We start from the raw sequence: 20,421 nt of genomic DNA on the forward strand, positions 1-20,421 counted from the left end.
AGTTACGTGACGGCCTATTTGTGTCGGTTGTCATCTACAATCGGGCTGTCTTATTGGAGGCGGTAGGAAAGCAAATTTGTATATTTATGCCAGTAGGAGCGTTCCAGTTTTATCACCGTAGTAGCCGTCCGGTTTATGAGCGCGTAGGTAGGTATTTCAAATGGTTTGGGTTACGATTTGTGAACATGGGGCTTATACTGTCCTTTTCGGATTTTATACTGCTGCTTGGGTCTTAGTATATAACAACGTCAAAAGTCTGTGAGTTTAAATGTACATTACGATTTACGAATATGTTTATTCATTATAACAGATACCAGCTTGTGATGAAAACAATAACCTAACCTACATTTTAATTAATAACATTGCAACTTTGACGTTTCTTTCGCATGCGCAGATTGTACGGAGTTTAGGCCTTTTATCTCAACGTCTGCGGCTATACTGCTTCTCGAGCTGTACCGTCGCATCGATCGTAGTCGTTCGCGGCTGACGCGTGCGACGTCTGCTCAGGAGGAACGGGGTACGTTTGAAAGCATGCGTAGGAGTGCGTTGCATGGCGGCCGCATGGAAGGAACCATACCTTAAATCACGGACCTTTTAAAAAGAGGTAACAGGTCCGTGATCTATAAAAAATAGCTATAATTAAATTAAAGGTCTCGAAAATTAATTAATTATTTCATCAGAATAGTTTTGCACCACCTTGTATATAGGCGAACGTGAAAGCTAAATTTTGACATTATGGCGGCACGCGCTTGCGCAAATGTCGCCAACTCTTAACGATCCGCCCAGGCACGCTTGTTGACGAAGCTTGCGAAAGGTGTTAAGTTTTCAGTCGAATTTCCAAAGAAAATTGTGAAATGGGCACTCGCGTGTTTGTCGGTGGTCTTACTTATCGTGTACGCGAACGCGACATCGAGAAATTTTTCCGTAAATATGGAAGAATTAAGGAAGTAGCCATGAAAAATGGTTTTGCGTTTGTCGAATTTGACGACTACAGGGACGCCGATGACGCTGTTTACGAGCTTAACGGTAAGGAACTTTTGGGTGAAAGGGTGTCTGTAGAGCGTGCAAGAGGGACGCCGCGTGGATCAGATCAATGGCGCGGAAGCGGACGGGGTTACGGACCACCGCGTGGACGGAGTCGCGATAATAGAGATCCTGATATGAGATCACATGACAGATACGGTCCGCCAACTCGTACCGAATACCGCCTAATTGTAGAAAACCTTTCCAGTCGCGTCAGCTGGCAAGATTTAAAAGATTATATGCGCCAATCTGGCGAGGTTACTTATGCTGATGCTCATAAACAGAAGCGCAACGAGGGAGTTGTGGAATTCGCTTCTTATTCCGATATGAAAAATGCTTTGGATAAACTAGACGATACCGAGCTAAATGGACGCCGCATTCGCTTAATTGAAGATAGACGCCGCGGCGGTGGGGGTGGCGGAGGCAGACGGTCACGTTCTTCCAGTAGCCGTAGCCATTCTCGATCTCGTTCTCGTCACCGTTCAAATAGCCGTTCCCGTTCTAGATCCAAGAACGGTGACGGTTCGAAGTCAAGATCGCGTTCAAGATCTCGTTCCAAACATTCCAAATCTCGTTCGCCATCTAAACCCAACGATCACTCTAAGGATCGTTCTCGTTCACGATCGATGAGCAAGGATCGCAGCAAGTCACGTAGCCGTTCGGCGGGCAAGGAAGAGAACATGTCCGACAAGAACGACTAAAATGTATGTGTGTTGCCATCTTCTTTTGAATTAAGGTTTGATATACTTTCATTAATTTAGGCTAGATATCATTTTACTTCTTTCTAATACCTAAGGTCTTGAAAATTCGGCCTTCTTTGTGTTTAAATTTTAGGAAATACAAATTCATTTGTATTGGGATTAGACTTAAGAAACCGATATGTTATTTTGTTTAATTTCTCGTCCATTTCAGTACTGTATTTTACGTAACATTGATTAACCTAACGATATAAGTAACCATTTGAATAAACTAAATAATAAAAAGGTCACCGTTTATTATTACGTTAATTAGGATTGAATAGAAATTTGTTTTAAGTTTTTTTAAAATTTGTTTCAGTGCACAGTTACCACCCTTGGTAAGAGGTTTTATTCCTTAACCGATTGAGAAGAGTGAGACTGTGCTCATTCCATTAATACACCCACCTACCCGTGATGGTAATTTCGTCCATGTCCATTGATAAATGTGCAATCAATCAATCCTTAGGTCAGCAAATCCTGTTTAAAAATGGTTTGTGCTGGTATTTTAAATTTATCATTATTTTTATGTCATGTAAAATGTAATTTCTTTATTATTAAACTTTTTATACTTTTTAATCTATCAAGAATAATTGATGGGACAAAGAAATTACAGCTACATTCATTTAATTAACTTTTACATTTAGAACAATCCACAGTCGATCAAGGGTCCCCCACACCGGCTCAGGTCTTCTGTACCTCGTGTACTACTCCCTTTCAAATACGGAACCAGGACACTGCCAAGTGGCCGGTTGTGATTCTCCCCCGAATACTGCCTGAGGGTAATTGTCCATTCCACTTCATTCCCAAGGCGACGTCGGCGACCAAAATGGCCATTCCACCCATAATGCCGACCGATCGATCGTAAACCATAGTAACGCTTTCGAACGACGCACGCAATTAAAGGTAATGATGTAGTATAAGAAGTGCTTTATTAAATGGCAACCTTACAAAATTCCACCCTTGTTTTGTAGATCAGAACGTATAAATAATCGATTCGCAATTGTGTTTATAGCTGAATGCACCAAAAAAAAAGGTTGTGTTGTTAAACATTATTCCATACATTACTTGACGTAATTAAAGATGTTATCATTTTTGATCTTAGCAATTTTTTGAGTGTTATGTGGAAACAAAGGGCAAGAGTGAGTGATAGACCTATGAACCAAATAAACAGAGTAATTGATTTCATAACTATACACATTGCACATTTTTTAAGGATTTCAAAGTAATTCTATACTTCTAAGATCATACAGGTAGAGTTGCCATCTTTAAAAACAACTTTCAGGATGTAACATGAAATAAGTCAGGTAAAAATATTGTGTCAAGATTCCTAAAAAAAAACGATTACCGAATAGAATAGCAAAAATCGTTAAGGCATTAAAATAAAAGTGCAATTTTAGCATTCCCTTAAATGTTTCTGCATGCTTATCTTAGGACTTGGCAAATTTTAATATTTTTTTGGTATTTAAGAACATACTACGCTACGTGTTTGGAGTTCTGGAACTGCCGTGGCCGTTGAAGTTACACCGAGTAAAATAAAAACAGCAATAAACCATAATAATATAACGGGTGTCCCAAAATTAACGCAAGATTTGAATTTGCCGCCATTTCTGCGGTGAAGTGTTGGCAACCCTGAAAAAAAAGCAATTTGACAGCTAACAGTATAGGGTTATTAAAAATGGAGCGTTACACGATAGAACAACGTGTCTTCATTATTAAAGAATATTTCAAAAATAGTGAAAGCTTGGCGGCTGCAGTTCGAAAATTTCATACAAAATATGGTCGGAATAGTGTTCACATTCGAACGGCTTGTTTTTGGACGACCAGTGTGTTTGGCGTCTCCAACGGATCCAGTCTCCATGAATTTTTCAATTAATCTCTTCACAGTTGACGAAGTTAAAACACTATTCCGACCATATTTTGTATGAAATTTTCGAACTGCAGCCGCCAAGCTTTCACTATTTTTGAAATATTCTTTAATAATGAAGACACGTTGTTCTATCGTGTAACGCTCCATTTTTAATAACCCTATACTGTTAGCTGTCAAATTGCTTTTTTTTCAGGGTTGCCAACACTTCACCGCACAAATGGCGGCAAATTCAAATCTTGCGTTAATTTTGGGACACCCGTTATATATTGAACGCCTTCCAACTTTGATGTTTTAATATTTTAGTATGATTTATTGGTGTTTTCGTTTTACTTTTTGTCACTACATGTTTGCTGTTCTACGTAGCTCAGTTGTGATTACATTAGTAGCTCTAACTTCAGTTGCAAGGGTGTGCAAATCCCAAATAAGGCATGTCTGCTCAGTATAAAATAAAAGCAATTCAGATAAAAACTTCACTTGTTTCGGAGTCCGCGTATTTTTATCGTCTGCCCCAAGAAAATTCTGTGCTGTGGAACATATTGTATTCAAAAATATTACTTTAAAATTGGAAATCGTCGTCGAATTCTCTCAACATTAGAAGATAAAGATAACCGTATGAGTAAGTCAAATCGGCTTACAAAAATTCGCTTATGACTATGTCAAGACATAGGGCACGTATGTTAGCAATTAGGACATTTAAATTATTTTTGACACATTTTGAAATTAATGGAATACCCCAATATGTAGTTTCAAAATGTGTAACATTTTTCTCTGTGATCGAGGGGTTGGCCACATATACCCACATTTTCTTAAAATTTGCAACATATCCAAATTTATCGGAATTTTACTCTAATTACTGCATTGTTACATGTACCACATTGCTACTCGTATATTTACAATGGGATTTTTTTCAAGTTTCAAACATTTTTGTATAAAATTACATTAATTCAATCGTTTCGCAATTTGGATGATTTTATAAATAAATAGATCTGTACAATTTCAGTCTCTGAACATTATGTCATAGTTTAAAATATCAAATGCATTCATTTGTGCAACGTTTGGAATTTTAGAATTTTTTTTAAATCGGATGAGTATTAGACAAGTTGCAGTAAACAAAAAACAATAGGTAAAAAACTTGTTCTTGTTTTGTACTTTGTACAGTATGCTCTTTTTTGACACTTTTGTAGGGTATCTTCGTAATTATTAGTGGTACCAAAATGTAATATAGGCGTCCTGTTTTCTTTTTGGGTCAAAATTTTAAATTTCAGGATGGCATTAAATTTTTTTAATTAAAAGAGATTATACAGAAAATGTTTATTAAAAACAATTTTCTTTATAATGACTGTTGAATAATTTGCTCTTTTCAAAACAAGTATACGGAGTGTGGTAAAAAAAATTATCGGGCCTCCCTTTTTTTTATTGGAACACCCTTTATATATTTTAATCTAAAATTCTGAGACCAATCAGTTGTCGCTTGTAAAAGTTATGCACGTTTTTCTTTCAAAAACAGCATCTTAGGAAATAATGGGGGCCCGCCTCCCTTAATTAAGGCAGCGAACTTTAATGGTCCTCTGGCACACCGTCAATGTATAGGCTGCAACAGCGCATTTGTTTGCATTCTTAAAAAATGCGATAAAAATGATTTAACTCTTATTCAACCGTAGATAAGCAAACAATAGGCGCAGTTCAAATTCTAGAAGTCTTTCTGGCTTAAATACGACTTACAGAGGTAACAGTGGGGATACTATGAGAGCAGACAGACGCTGGACCGAATATGACTCACAAGACACATTGCGACCTGTACACCTAGGCTTCAACTTACAAAGATCGTTTGAGAGAGCTTCGAGATACATAGGTAAACTTCAACTTTTGGAGAGCAAATTGATTTTGAGTTATGTGGGGTTATTTTTTTGACTTCATTTTTTCCAAGAGGATTGAAAATCATTCGAGTTAATGTTCGACTTATTGGAAGTTGATTGTATGTAGTCGTAACAGTACCTCTGCTGTCTTGCACATTTTGGCTTAAAAGGGTAAGGTACTTCGTGTAGGACTTCCGAGTTCTTCACTTGCCCGAAAATTCATTTTGTCCTCCGACTGTAGGTTTGTTGATATATTCAATTTTATTAAGCGGCAGATCAAAGGGATGCAAACTTTTTAGAGGAGTCGATGGTGTTGGTCTGTCTGTGAATACAATAACTAACAAAGGCTTGGACCGATTCGGTTCAAACTTTGCACAATTGCCCTAAAATCATAACAGACGACCAGCGCCTACCAGAGTTAATAATTACACCGTCATAAAGTGACTTTTTTTCTCGTATCAATACATTCAATTTTCCAGTGAACACCCTATATACTCGAGGGCACAGCCATCAACGATTTCCCGAGTGAGGTTCCGGATCTCCGCGAGGGCTAACTAACTACACTCCAAATTTCAACTTGATGGCGTCCAAATTGCGACCTGTATCGACAAGAAGCACATACATAAATTTTTTTTAAATCTTGTTCTCGTGGTTAAAGGACCTCATCTGAAAGCTTTTCTAGATCCGCTTTAAACGCCGTTTATTTCATATGAGCCAATGTAGCAGTGTAATCTCCAAAGTGAAATTAGTATATTTCTTAATGGGATTTTCAATATAGTTTCTATGCGCACGGTTTCTTGGGTGCAAATGTCACTTCCGTCAAGAACTATTTCAAAAAACCGCCCGCCATGGATTTCGAGCAGAATTATCCATCCAAGTTGGACTGGACCGAGCATACTCTGATCCAGCGCCTTAGTTTGCCCTGTGTTTGTGCAACCCAATGCACCTTGATAAGAAGGAAAGGAATTTTTTAACATCACTTGAGAATTAACACAAGGTTACTTCAGCCGCACAACACATTTATTTGGCACATTATTTGACAACGCGAACGGCGCAAATGAGACGGAACATTTACATTTTCAAAAACATGAGATGAAAGGAGTTATTATTATAGGACTAAAGTAGAACCCAGATTATCTTTGTGCGGTTATGCAGGCAGTGGAACGCACGAATAGAAAAATCTAGACATGAGAACTATATGGGTTGCACAGTGGGCTCAATTAAACACATAGTTAATTCATCGCAAAAATTAAAGCAACAATGCTGCAAGAAAAAAAACATTTAGAGCCTTTTTTACACATACCACGCACGCAAGCGTTCGACAGACAAATAAAAAATTGCTTGTTGAATTAAAGGACTTGGTCAGGAGGCTTCACTATGCAACAACTGTTTCGTTCCTCCCAGCCTACTAATTGTACTAAACCTTTTCCCAAAATATACGGACAAAACGCGTTAACTCCTCTCATAAACTTTAACTAAAGCACTTTAGGTCGTTCAAACTTCAATCTTTCAGTACGATTATGCAACTTATTATGATCACGACGAAATACTTCTCAAACCAAATAAATAGGGCAAACGCAACGCTCTCCAACCATTACTAGCAAGCAATCAAACAAGCCCCGTTAATACATTCAGTCCAATTCTGTAACTAACAAGTTTGCAATATTGCTAACTATAGCAACATTGCTCACACAAAATTCTAGCAATATTATGAGCAATGATAACAAATTTGTCATTCTTTAACTACCAACTTGAGCAATATCGCTAATATTCCTACACTTCGTCAAATTGCTACGAACTAGTTAGAACTTAGTAACAGAGTGTTGTCACTGGGCGTAAAATTAGACGCATTACTGAACTCTTACCACCTAAATTCACAACTGTTTAAACTTTTTAATTGTAAGGTTAGTTGTATTTTTGATTTAAGTTTAACCGATAGACGCCTTGGTGACTTTAAAAGTGACGTGCGACTTGTAATTTGTATTTGCTCGCCATGGAAAATACAGATACCAAACAGCGTGGTGCTAGAACAACATGGAAGCAACATTCCCTAATTGTGGGCAAATTAGAAAACAAGTAAAAAAGTTTTCGCCCTAAGACGATTAACTTTATCGCATTTTCCATGCATTGATCACATGATACTACAACTTTGTAGTATCATGCATTGATCAGTAGTTCCGAAAAGGTCACTGAAGGGACATAATGCGGATGCGCAGTGTAATTGTTACTATTTTTCTTGGTTCAGGTGCCCAATACGATTATCTTTCCTGGAAGCATCTGTTGTTAAAATTTCTCTATAAATAAGAAATTTGGCAGTTTGCCCATGTCCACATCTGATGTTTACAATATGCGATATGCTTATCTTTACTAGAGACATCTATGTTTAAAATTTCAAAAAAATATCTCTATAAATAGGAAAGTTGACATTGCGCCGTTTAATGGTCAAGATTTTGCTTGGTTCAGATGCCAGAGTTATACGCTACCGAATGCAAAAAGAATGAATTAAATATCTTGAACTGTAGGAGTAGTTAAGGCCTCGGACAGACGGACAGAGAAAATGGCTTCAGTAGCGCACCCAACTTCTTTGGAAAATGCGCTAAAAATGCCATGTTAGTTCATGAAAGAACTGCTCCAAACGATATTAAAAACTAGATGAATTATGATAAGAATTGAATCTTCAACAGCGTTTAAAAATTCGTATTTAAACCAACCACCTGCCATATTGGAGCGGGTGAAATACACTTGCTAAGACTTAACAACAGCACTTTACCTATTGCTAGGGTCAAGCAATTGAATTGTTAAAATTTTAGGCAACATTGCTAAGTTTGTCAGTAGGTACAGAATACCACTTTTAACAAATATTGCTCATCTAGCAATTACCTTCACTATTAGCAAGTTGCTAAGATTATTTTAAGTTACAGAATTGGACTGATTGTCTGTTTTATTTAAAAGATCCAGCACTTCCACCGTAAAATAATCTTCTGTATGAACTTTCATATAAACCACCAATTACAATCGACAATAATGCCAGCTTCGACGGAACGTGTCTCCGCTTACGCTTAGTAAAATACCTGTACCTTTTTATCAGAACCACATGTGCATTAATTAAGTTCCAACCATTCTGTCCTCTCATATTTTTCCGATAACTTTACTGATTTGGCGGTGATTTTCAGCGGATTTCAAAGTTTTTCTGCTGAGAAAACGAAAAACGACCTGTGTGGCGGTAATGGAGTGGAAGCTCGACTGCTCCCTGGTTTGAATTCAAGTTCGGGCAAGGATGTTTGTCAATGTAAGGTGGGTTGGTTGGCAGAGTAGCTTTGGCTGAAACCCCGTCGACTTGAAAAAGGCAAAAAATTACAACACCCACTTCAAAGCGGGATTTTCAATCGGTGGCGCCATTTTAACGACATAATTATTCCATAACGCGGCCTGTGACTTCTTGTCAGATGTAAGTACACGGTTGCGCATGCGCTAAATGCCGACCGCAGCGCTGCGGCGGTGGAGTTTACAAACGTTACTTACAAAACTTGAGACTGCATTGTATATCAGCTGTTTTTAAATATAAAGACTTGCGGCTTTCGCGACCGTTTGCCATTTTTCTGTGAAAATTTTAATACCACAAACAGAATCAATCTATGTAGTTACATTTGTTTCTGAGATACACTGATATTGCGTTTTCTAGACGTTTTGAAGCACAAGGACCCCAAAAAAGTGATTCTTAGCTTGACGTCTGAGGGTGAATGTGTATGTATGTGGTTCGTTTTTTGTGACCACGATAACTAAAAAAACCCTGAACCGATTTGGACGAAATTAGGGTTGCATATAGGGTGGTATGGGGAATCGAAAATGTCCTATTTTGGTTTTGATCCATAACCATCTTCATGGTTGTTGAGGGTGTCAAAAGTTTGAAAGAGCCATAACGGCTTGAAAAAATTTCCTTTGTTTTCGAGAAGTTTTGAATTGAAAAGTTAAACTATTTATTTTATTTTTCTAAATTTGCATTTTTCTCTAAAAGTGAGCATCAGAGTAAAAAATGTTAATTACAAAAAAGGCTTCTACACTTTTTGCGTCGGGTTCAAAATAAAGGCGCTAGAGGGCATTTTCTAAATTGTTATACTATTATGACCAAAGGTAATTGCAATGACTCTAAAAGTAGGTAGTCGGAAAGTCAAGTCGGGAGTTTACCTGACAACTGGTTTTAACTTTGAATGGGAATAATTTTTTTTTTTCATAAAACTTCCATATGCTAAACTTCACAGAGAATACGAAAAAAAGTGTGATTTAGAGTTGCGAGTTTTTGAAAAATGGAAGGTGTGTACCTATGTGTCGTGGTAGTTAAGCAAACAATTCGAAATGTATATGTCGTAGTCTTTTAGTGAAATCCGTCATTTCACGAAACGCCTAGTCATTTATATGAAACTGTGGCACAGTGTACTTTCCAGGGCCAAGCGATTGGATTCCGTTCCCATTGGAAATCGATAATAATGGTATCCTTATCGATCTAGAAGGGGAAGGGAAATTACCCCACACGTACAAATTTTCAGCGTTTCACTAAATGACTAGGCCTCGGACTAGGCGTTTCGTGAAATGATGGATTTCACTAAAAGACTACGACATATATACTCTGTTTATTTGGAAAAAGTGGTTCAAGAAATTGAAAAAAAAGTAAACAGTGATTTGACCTAAAAGACTTTCCCACTCTTGTTAAATTCGCCTCCCTCTGTAAGGCTGTCGTTTACAACTACTACATCACATTTCCATCAAACTGGTATACCTGTTGACTTCAAAGGCGTAACAGATCATTTCGCTTGGGAAGATATGACTTTTTGAAAAGCGGGATTACGGTAGTGTCTTGGAAGGGGTTGGCATCACGATCACATCTTTTGAACGAGCTCTTTCCCTCGGACAATTCCATACTGATGAAAGTACAGAATGCGATATTTCGCAAATTGGCAGGCTCCAATAGTTTCACAAAAATTATATGTCGATTTAAAGCTCGCAAGAGGGGTCTCAACGCTGATCCTGCCATTTTGTGTATATTTTGATGACAAAGATGCTTCATGTAGAAATCTTATTTCCCATCCAGGTACATTTTTTACCAGTTCAAGTACTTCTTACGCCTATGCATCTGTTAATCTCAATCCCGCTTGCATAATGCATGGCATTTCTTTTTAAATTTTGAAATGCAGTGACGAATTTTGAGGAATGTAACATCCTATTCCGTGCCATTATCTCGCCTCACATGATTGTTTAATTTTTAACAACCCCCAAAGTCAGTGTTCCTCGCTTTTTAAGCTAATTACACCGCCCCCTTCTCTTAACAGCTTTTTAAATATTTTAGCGCATTTTTCATGGAAGGCGTTTGCTTGGATATTGGAAGTACGAAATAAGAAACATTTTCATCACTTCTCAGTACATGTTGACTGTGGTTTTAGTCGTGACTACATAATTTAAGTGAATAAAGGGACATTGAAGTGATTTTGAAACTCCACCACACTTGCAGACACTGTTAGAGCGAACCCCCCTCCCCAATCACACACTATTGAACACGATTAATACTAGTTTGGCGATACCCAAAATCGGCGCCCTGAGTAGCTGTGCTGTTTGCCTGTACCATAATCCGGTACTGATTTTTCCAGGAAGGAAAAATTATGATTAAAATTTTAGGTGCACTGTTTACCTAGATACTAACATTTTTCTTGGTATAATTTGGGGTTGTCTAATCGAAGATGTAGTATTTGTGCTACCTACACCCAACATATTTTTGGTTATGGGTCTTACTAGTTTAGTATGTTAAGTGTACAACTTACATTACTTCTGCGCAAATTGTAGATCTGTAGACTTGAGTTTAAGGCTAAAGAAAAAATAAACTTTTGCTGATTTGAATGGGCTTAGTATCCAATGAAAGGCTGTTTAATTCTATCAGTTTTTTTAAATCTTTGTAAGCCTGATCAATAAAATTTCGGTTTTTTTTCTTCGCTTTAGCTAGCGACAGAAATAAGAAAAAAGACATGATTCTCAACGGGAACTAAATTGTTTAAACACCATGTTTGCATATGATACCATCCCGATTCAAATCAGATGATTGCTTATTTTTGTTTTTATCAAGTCAAGGCTACATAGTTTTTGCTCTGACAGTAATCACCAGGAGTTATAATTACTTTAGGTGTTAACTAACGAGTAGTAAGTGTTGCATTACTGTAAATATAATCATTGCACGGACCTATGTTATACTGCGAGTACTCTTTCTCATGCAATTCTGGTATTTTCCAGATTCCTATATTAGAACAGAGGGTGGAATCTGTCCGTTCATTCCTAAGGTCGTAAATCTTAAAGGTGGCGGTGGTTGGTGGAGTATACGTTCTGTTACCAAGTGAGGCAGCACAGGAACGTTCGATCCCACAGTCTTAAGCGATCATCCCTAACCATATTGTGTAACTTTGCCGCTCAAAACAGATAAGATGGACGAAAGGAGAGAGAAAGGTGTAACTTGCGCGGTAGGGTTGCGCAAACGACTTCCATGCAACACACTGATTGATGCCGTTCAGCTTCTCAATGTGATGGATCAAAATATGTATAGCTTTTTGGATAATATAATACAAGAGTTGTACATCAAATTGATGCGGTCTAAGAGCTTTGTTGTAGAGACCTCGTGGCCAAAAGGCGACAGTCTCAGGGGTGGGGAGAAAGCATTGTTTATCGTCGCCTTTACTTTACTAGTGAAATCTGGGGAGGAGACAGATTCGTTCTCTAAATATCGCCCATTGTTTAATGGAGTATTACTACATAATGAGGTAAGGTCTTTGTAGTTTAATTAATGTTGTGCTATTAATAATAATAATAAATGCCTTTATTCAATTAGAATGGGCAAGGTTCAGCAATGACATGTATGCCATGTGCTGCTCTTGCAACTTCTATCAATTATTGCATTATGTTACCGGTTCTGGATGTACAACTAAGTACTCATTTATTTTATTTTTTGTTAAAAATTACATTGAAAACCAGTTTTGGAAGACCACACTTTCCAAAAAGTGAAATGGAATGATACCTAATAACTATTATAACATTTGTAATGTCATGGAGGTGTGCCAGAGTCAAAAGTTGCATAAAATTGATCCTATTAGGTCACGGTTTATGTGCTGTACAAAAACTTTGAACGACATGGCTCAAATCAAAATTGAAGAAATTTGATTAATAGGAACTACGAAACTGTCCTTTGAACATTTTGAAATCTGGTAAAGAAAACAACCCAGGTCTACAATTTTAGGAGCGGAGATGCAGCTTGTGAAAAGACTCACTTTGTTTCAAAGTGCCATTATTTTGACAATAGATACAAAAAATGAAATGTGATAATTAAAAGTTGTGAAATAGAATTAAACAAAGAAAGTAACAATTAATATAAACATTGAACTTATACTAACCGGAACAGTTTCAAGGCTTACAAACGTATGCACACGGTTGAGGAAGGGCGCGAGAAAAGGACAGACTGGTTGTTATATTATGTATGCTAAATGAAGATAGTAATACTGCCACATTGTGGGTTGCATACCCACAAAAATGTCTCGCTTGTAGTAACGTTGCGCCCTTTTCAGTTAGTATAGAGTTGAATGGATATAAATCATGGGGTAAATAAACATTTGACTTAATTTCGAACAAAATTGTTTACCCTATGAGAGCTAATGTAGGTGATGGCTGAAAAAAATCGACTTAAATTTGCACCCTTAACTTTGTCGCTTCTACACACTAGTATTTGTAAAGAGCACGAACCCTAAGAGTAAGCACTAGCCTTAATTTAACACTTCTTTGTTCAAATAGCATAGTTTTTCCACCTTTGGAACTGGTTCCATTCCAGCGTGTGGAAAATACTGCATCAAAAGACTTGCATTGGAGAAGTAGTACATACGATTTTTGTTGATAGCCGCCTGCATTTTCTACTGTTGCTATCTTTAGTGCCTGGTTAAGTAGGAAGAGTATGTTCTCCGCCCACCAAAAAGCAAAAGGGAATTTTGTTAAAAATCCTTAAAAAGGATGAATCGCATCTGTATTATGAAATATTCCTGAAACTGTCTATGATTGTGGATAAGCCGGCAAGATAATTAAAATTAAGAGAAGTAATGGAATTTGTTGCATTTCGACGACGCAAGGTTCACAAATTGTCTGTCTTATACCGAAGAAAAACTATGCTGTTTTGTACTTGGGTGTCACTCTTGGCAAGAACGGCACGAACGAAAACAATACATTTTGTGACGTTATAGCATTAAGTACTATGTTTGAATACGTACGTTTTGATCTGAATAAAAAACCTTTTACAGCTTAAAGTCAATTTTATATAATTTGTAAGAAGTAATACCCACCATTTGAGTTTTAATCTATATTTTCCCAACTGTTGGTTGAGTAATACCATTGAATGGTAATACCTATCTGATAACTTTATCATTTTCCAGCAACTTTAATAGGTATTCTCGCACGAGTAGGCGCCGTTGTCCGCAGTGGCACCATTCTGTTGAAATCAACAGTTTCCAACTTGTGTTTTTTTGTGTGTGTGACAATGCCACTCAAACAATATGTACTTTTTTACGGGCCATATCAAAAAATAAAGTGGAAGATTTCTTCGAAACTAAATTTATTGAAAATCTCAACGGTCTCTTGTAGAGCTCAAAAAGTGGCAATGTGAAGGTGGTTTCTATTTTAATCGGTGATTGCTGGTTTTCTTTAAAGGATGATAATTGTTTAATTGCGCAACTTGTCCCTAATTTGACCATCGTCGTATCTTGTATGGTTTCGGAGATCGCCATGATAGCATCCTTATCTTAGACATAGTAGTGTATATAGATAATGTCCCTAACTGCGGTCGGAGAGGTTAGGGGTGTGGCACATTTATTCTCTTAGCGATCAGGTTGAGGGATCGATTTGGATAAGAGCCTAACCTACCAGTAAAAAATAATAGGAGAGAACTTGCATTAAAATGGATAAAAATTAAGTTTTAAGAGTGGGGGGAAATGCGTTATCATTGGCAGTGGCGTATAAATCAAACTGACATCGTCTTTTCTGATGTTTTATGATAAGTGGACATAACTGACCAGCGCAAAGGAAGTAATATAATGGCGTGCTATGCTATTTCCTACCACCGTTACATTCTCTCTTATTTTTTACTCGTAGGTAGTGTACTTAACCCTTTAAAGTTCTACGGTAATAACACACGGAAATAAAATCCATCCCGGCAACGTTTAAAATGGCTCTTCCCGTCAAAAACTAACCAGATCCCGCGTAAATTTGAAATCTAAAAATGCCACGTGATCAGACATTACTAAGACAGGGCCCACTTACGTTCTTGTAGACAACGCGAGTAATTAAACCATTGAATTTATAACTATTAAATTCAATGATTAAACTACGGTAGGAAAGAATATACAGGGTGATTCCTATAGTACCTGCCACCGTTTGGGAGCGTATAGGGGGTGCCTAGGGGAGTATTTTGATATAGGACACTTGGGGTCGGAAATCTAAAATAAGGGCGCCAGAACCAAATTTATCTTCTGGAATTTCACGCCTGTATGTAGGCAACCCAACCGACCGACGTTTCGCGCGGAGCGATGCAGAGCGAGTTAGCGCGAGGAAGCGACATGGGAGGGAAGGAGGGAAAACGACAGTCAAAAGCAATAACGTTTACAAGTGTTCAACGTGGCCACCGTTGTTCTCAATGCACTTCCTACATCTAGCCAACTATTATTATACTATTGCCATAGTGTTTATTCACTTGATACGCGTCGTTGCAGACGGGATTTCGTGGGTTTAAACAAAATTCTGATCAAGTGTCAGCCACACATCGCCGCCTGAGATCGCTCCGTGTGCACCGCCGGCCGGTTGGGTTGCCTACCTACAGGCGCGAAATTCCAGAAGGTAAATTTGGCTCTGGCACCCTTAATTTAGATTTCCGACCCCAAGTGTCCTATATCAAAATACTCCCCTACGCACCACCTACACGCTCCCAAACGGTGGCAGGTACTATAGGAATCACCCTGTAGGTATTATAATGGCGTCATAGTATAATTCGTATTTTAATAAGTCTGCATTTTGAGTAGGTAATTATTTTAAGAGGCTTCTATACCAGCGCAAAAACCCTATGTAAAAGTGTTTCGCGCCGTGCCTGTTTATTCTTAAACGAAACGTAATATTGCTAAAATTAAGTGATTTTGATGTTTATAAAGGTGAGATCTAGGATTGTATCGAATTGTATTTTAAATAGTCACTTTAAATCATACGATACAGAGCGATAAAGAATTGCTATTTTAGACAATATTCAAAGGGTCGTAGATCTTAAACAAAAAAAATAGTAGCAAAACAAATTCGATACAATCCTAGACTTTGGTAAAATCCATTCACAGCAATTAAAAAAAGTTTATTATGTACCAGTAAACAGACACGGCCCGAACGCTGCAACTGTAAAATTCTAGCAAAATTTTATTAGGAAAGTGCTGCTAAAATTAAAAAAAAAATAGGTTGTGATACATCAATGTAATCAGGAAAAGGAATGATAAGAAATTGAAGTTAAGATATACATAGTGTTGCATTTACTAAATACCAACTTTGGGTCAAATCTCAGAAACTTTTCGTTTTCACCTTGTATCTCAGAATCTAACGCAGCTAGATTTACTGTATTTGTGGTATTATACGTTTCACAAAACCGTAAGTCTATCTCTAAAAACAGCTGAGATACACTGCAGTCTCAAGTCTCAACCAAAATAGGACACACAGTAGGTACAACTAAATTTTATAATTTATAAAAATCGTGATGGGCCGCAGAGGTTTCAGAACGGGGGGCCGCATGTGGCCCGCGTGTTTCACATGCCTGGTGTATGGTGTACTAAATTTGGTCCCAATCGGTTCAGGCGTTTTGCCGGAAATGAGCGTACAGACGGACCGACATCATCGAGATTTTGTTTGATTCGGATTCCTGGTGCTTCAAAACGTGTATTTTCGTCAAAAGTGGGGAATCATTTTTTATCCCAATGCCCTTACACGTGCGGGTGGTAAAAACCAATCAGTTTGGTCAGTACTACGACTTACACGTCGGTTTTTGCCCATACACCTCCGTTTTATAACATTTTTACTCGAACAATTTTACCCATGAACGAAATGTAATTAGATCAGTTTGTCATTTTTGCTTACCGCGCGGCGCGGGCGCTGTGTGCTACATCAAAATTGGATTTTGTTAGGTACCTCTTTCATACGTGGCCTTAGCTCACCTTTTCTTTTCTACAGTCGCCCATTGTTCTAGTCAAGGAGAATGCGCCTCTGATGCTGATTATAGCAACAACACCTAAATTAGGTGTTGATTATAGTGAATCTGAATATTGTGTGCGCGGAACGGGAAGGCAAAGATGCGTACCTACATACGAAAATGTACGGAGGGAAACGATATTGCGAATTACAGTACCGCCTCCTCACTACTCTAAATCTACACCCCGCAGGCCCCTGAGAAACTAAGCGACGGGTATAGAAGCCTCTAAGAAGCCTCTTTAGTCAATTAATTATTTATAATCTCGAATAACTAATTAAAGTCACTACGATATAGAAAAAGTACCGCCAATCATCCCGCCATTTTTTGGGCAGAATTTTCGCTTGCCACTTAAAAAATTGACAAATAAAATCTGAATAGCTGTCATTTTTTATAACCTAACTTCATAGTACTGTCATGTTTTATAAAAATATCAATGAATAAAGAAAAATATATACAGATACCTCCAAACAGGTGGAACAATCCCTAACATTAAAGTTACTAGAATCTGGTAACTTCCGCCATTTTTGGGCAAAAATCATGCGTTCTCTCTCTAACACGAGCCCAATGGATTGCGGTACTTTCTATATTTAGTGACTTTATAACTAATATTGAAAATGTGGTCAATGTGCAAGGTAATTAGTTTCATTAAATGGTTGATAATAAAGCATGATAAATATAAATTACATACACAAAGCAAGTAAAAACAAAGAATTGGTTGGGGTACAATGTTTGATTCAAATTATAAAACCACGGAACGTGTAGAAATTAGTAAATTGTGATATAACTCATATCGCACATAAATTCAAAACCCACGAATTTTTGTCTTAGCAGAGTTACGCGCCTGGAAAAGGTAGAAGTATGGGCCCTCGTGCGGGAATTCCCACCCTATAGTTGAATAGTTGAGTTCCAGAATAGTCCCAGCATTAGTGTCATAACTAATGTGGTCACTGCAGTTATATATCCCACATGACTATATACGAAAATTGTTAGTTTATTGGTCTCCGAGACGCGCAAACCGCTTTCCCTTCTTGTAATGTTGCGCGGTTGGCAACTCTAATAAATGGTGTGCATCAGCGTGACAACGGGGTGGAACGGCGCATACAAACCTTAGCAAGCCCCCAGCAGCGCCAACAATACTGCATTCGTGTTCGTTATTGTAAAACAAGGCGCTTTCTTTCGGTGATCCAAACGCGTTTTGATTGCCAAATCACGTTCTTTCGAAATGTGATTGTATAATCATGATTGCTAAAATTGTGAACAAAATGAACATAAAATTTTTATGATTAGTTACGGATAACGAATTGCTAATGTCAGGTTAGTCGTCAAAAACAACTTCCTCAAATTCTTATCCTGATTTAATTCGTTAAGTATGAATTATTCTGATAGAAAACGGTTGGATTTTTATGACCCCGAAAATAAATTAACGTTCACAATACATTTAAGTGAAGAGGAGCATCATCGTGCAAGTACAGGTAAGAGAACTGTAAAAAATATACTAAGCTTATTCAACTATCAAATGAAAATACTCAGATGTTACTTATGCTACAAAGTTATTTGCTCGGTATAAGAGCAGAATGAAAGAAAACGCAGAAATGCCCTTGAGGGATATAGAAAGTATACAGGTTGACAATGTGGTGGATGGAGTTTGGTCCGAACAAGAAACCCAATTATTAATATCGTTGTATGCGGATCATTTGGAGGATTTTACACATGCCAAAAAAAAAAAATTTGTATGGGATATTATTTCTGAAAAAATGTGTGCCTATGATTACAAGGTAACATATTGTGTTTTGCCTAACAAGGAGATAAGAAAACTTAATTTTAGAGAACTGCTGCCAAAATTGAACGGAAGTGGATTAATTTGGTCCGAGTTTATAGGTCCATAAAAGATAACAAGGGACCAAAGAAATCCGGACGTGGGACTCAGTCCTACAAGTATTTTCAGTCACTTGACGATATATTAGGTGATAAACCATCAAATAACTCTGATGTATTAAGTGTTGAAGTCGGTGTAGTAAACCAAACCCAAACACAACAACATGCAGAGCATACATTAGGAAATACACCTCAAACTTCGAAAAGAAGAAGTGGAAGTAATGAATATTATATGTTAGCCAAACAAAGAAGGCATGAAGAAAGAATGGAAATGGAAAGACAAAAGTTAGAAGTGGAAAAATCAAAGACAGAATTATTGAAAGAAATTTTAGAAAAGTTACAAGGGACAGACAGTACATAGATTATTAGTTATTTTATTACAGTATTCACGTTGGTTTAAACATATTTAATAAAAGTTACTCATTTATTTCGTCATCATAGATTTTTTCGGTAATGTCATTACCCATTAAACATATATTGTGCAGAACACATGCGGCAACAACACATTTTATGATAAATGTTAGCTTTAAATTTTCAAAATATCTTAATCTTCTAAATCTTCCTTTCAATGCTCCAAAAGCATGCTCCACTATAATCCTAGTTACAGAATGCCTGTAGTTATAATCCCTTTGTTCATCACTAAGATGCCCATTATCCTTATAAGGAACCACAAGCCATTTTAGTGAGGGATACGCAGAATCGCCCACTAGGCGGTACTTATTAAAAAACGTAGTCTGATAGTTTTCAACTGCTGCATTATACATGTAACTTTTTCTAAGAACTCTCGCATCGTGGACTGATCCAGGATGACCAGTTGAAATATCTATGAACTTCATCTTTGAATCAACCACACCCTGTAATATTATGCTATGATAACCTTTTCTATTCACATAATCTTGTTCGTGAATAACAGGTCTATGTATTTTTATATGGCAGCCATCAATTGCCCCTATAACATTGGCGATACCTTTTTTTTTTTCAAAATAATACGCCTCTTCTTTGGCTTCTTGCTCTGATGGCCATTTTATAAATTTGGAACTATTGTTAACAAGAAAGTCAAGTACTACGTTAATTACATGATGTGCACAACTCAAAGTCACGTCGAACCTATCAGATATTTGACGAAATGTCTCCATATTAGACAAATACCAAATTGTGATATAAATGGCTTTTTCGGCCGTAATATGGTTCCATCCTCCTTTATAGGCTTTAATACTGGAGCGATATAACTCTAAAAGATCAAGTATAAAGTATGGAAAAGGAATAGAGGTGTGAATACCAATTAATTTTAATGCTGTCTCTCTTTTTAAGCGGAAATGTTGTTTGAACTCTTCATCTGAATATGAAGTAATTGTATCCATGTAGTGCATTATTCGTATCCGTTTCCTTCGTTGGGTAGTTATATTTATGTCATCATCAGATGAAGAAGATGCAGATATTAGAGGACTGAGCGAACGGGACAGTTCCATCTATAATCAATATCTACATGCACTGAATCTCTACTCAAGTACTAAAGAACACATTTAAAAAACGATGAACTACTTACCAACACTAATTTTTCCATTTTTGCAACAGAGCAGATGCAAATCTCACATATAATAACTCAAACTACACAAAAAAACTTCTATACGGTATATCAATTATTTTGACATAATTCAAATTCAAATTAAACATAACCATAATACTTTGACAGATTAGAATTCGCGCGTTCTTTCGTAAATCGTGATTGTAAGAATCATGATTTTAAAATCATGATTGCGAAGTAGCCGAAAGAAAGCGCCT

At 37.2% G+C, this 20,421-nt stretch overlaps 3 protein-coding genes across 11 annotated transcripts in view; 2 read left to right on the top strand and 1 right to left on the bottom strand.

The window, feature by feature from the left end:
* The first annotated feature begins 751 nt into the window (after positions 1-751).
* The window catches only part of LOC116176751 (serine-arginine protein 55-like), a 25,640-nt gene continuing 5,970 nt past the window's right edge, over positions 752-20,421 (top strand). Inside the window, exons 1-5 of one of the 9 annotated variants that reach the window (XR_004146502.1) lie at positions 752-1,759; positions 2,080-2,250; positions 2,405-2,663; positions 8,657-8,931; positions 11,757-13,801. Coding sequence is in view for 3 of the 9 variants with exons in the window: in XM_031495511.1 (XP_031351371.1) it covers positions 855-1,724 (870 nt within the window). In the remaining 6 variants the exon portion in view is untranslated. The other 8 variants (XR_004146503.1, XR_004146506.1, XR_004146501.1 and 5 more) reach the window with 8 other exon arrangements.
* Positions 18,023-19,020, top strand: LOC116176752. Its single transcript, XM_031495514.1, has 3 exons — positions 18,023-18,236; positions 18,295-18,539; positions 18,590-19,020. Exons 1-3 carry the CDS (start codon positions 18,134-18,136, stop codon positions 18,998-19,000), a joined length of 759 nt encoding a protein of 252 aa, XP_031351374.1. The 5' UTR covers positions 18,023-18,133; the 3' UTR covers positions 19,001-19,020.
* Positions 19,043-20,379, bottom strand: LOC116176750 (putative nuclease HARBI1). The gene is made up of 3 exons (XM_031495510.1): positions 20,186-20,379; positions 19,919-20,108; positions 19,043-19,870 (listed from the first exon to the last, which is right to left on the bottom strand). Exons 1-3 carry the CDS (start codon positions 20,201-20,203, stop codon positions 19,056-19,058), a joined length of 1,023 nt encoding a protein of 340 aa, XP_031351370.1. The 5' UTR covers positions 20,204-20,379; the 3' UTR covers positions 19,043-19,055.

This window comes from Photinus pyralis, unplaced genomic scaffold (assembly GCF_008802855.1).
Source record: "Photinus pyralis isolate 1611_PpyrPB1 unplaced genomic scaffold, Ppyr1.3 Ppyr1.4_LG7, whole genome shotgun sequence".
NCBI classification, from domain to species: domain Eukaryota; kingdom Metazoa; phylum Arthropoda; class Insecta; order Coleoptera; family Lampyridae; genus Photinus; species Photinus pyralis.

Coding starts and splice junctions, on each gene's coding strand:
- LOC116176752 (XM_031495514.1), top strand. CDS start 18,134: ATGAATTATTCTGATAGAAAACGGTTGGATTTTTATGACCCCGAAAAT. Junction 18,237..18,294: donor GCATCATCGTGCAAGTACAG/GTAAGAGAACTG, acceptor GAAAATACTCAG/ATGTTACTTATGCTACAAAG. Junction 18,540..18,589: donor TGTGTGCCTATGATTACAAG/GTAACATATTGT, acceptor ACTTAATTTTAG/AGAACTGCTGCCAAAATTGA.
- LOC116176750 (XM_031495510.1), bottom strand. Junction 19,871..19,918: donor GACAGCATTAAAATTAATTG/GTATTCACACCT, acceptor TTGATCTTTTAG/AGTTATATCGCTCCAGTATT.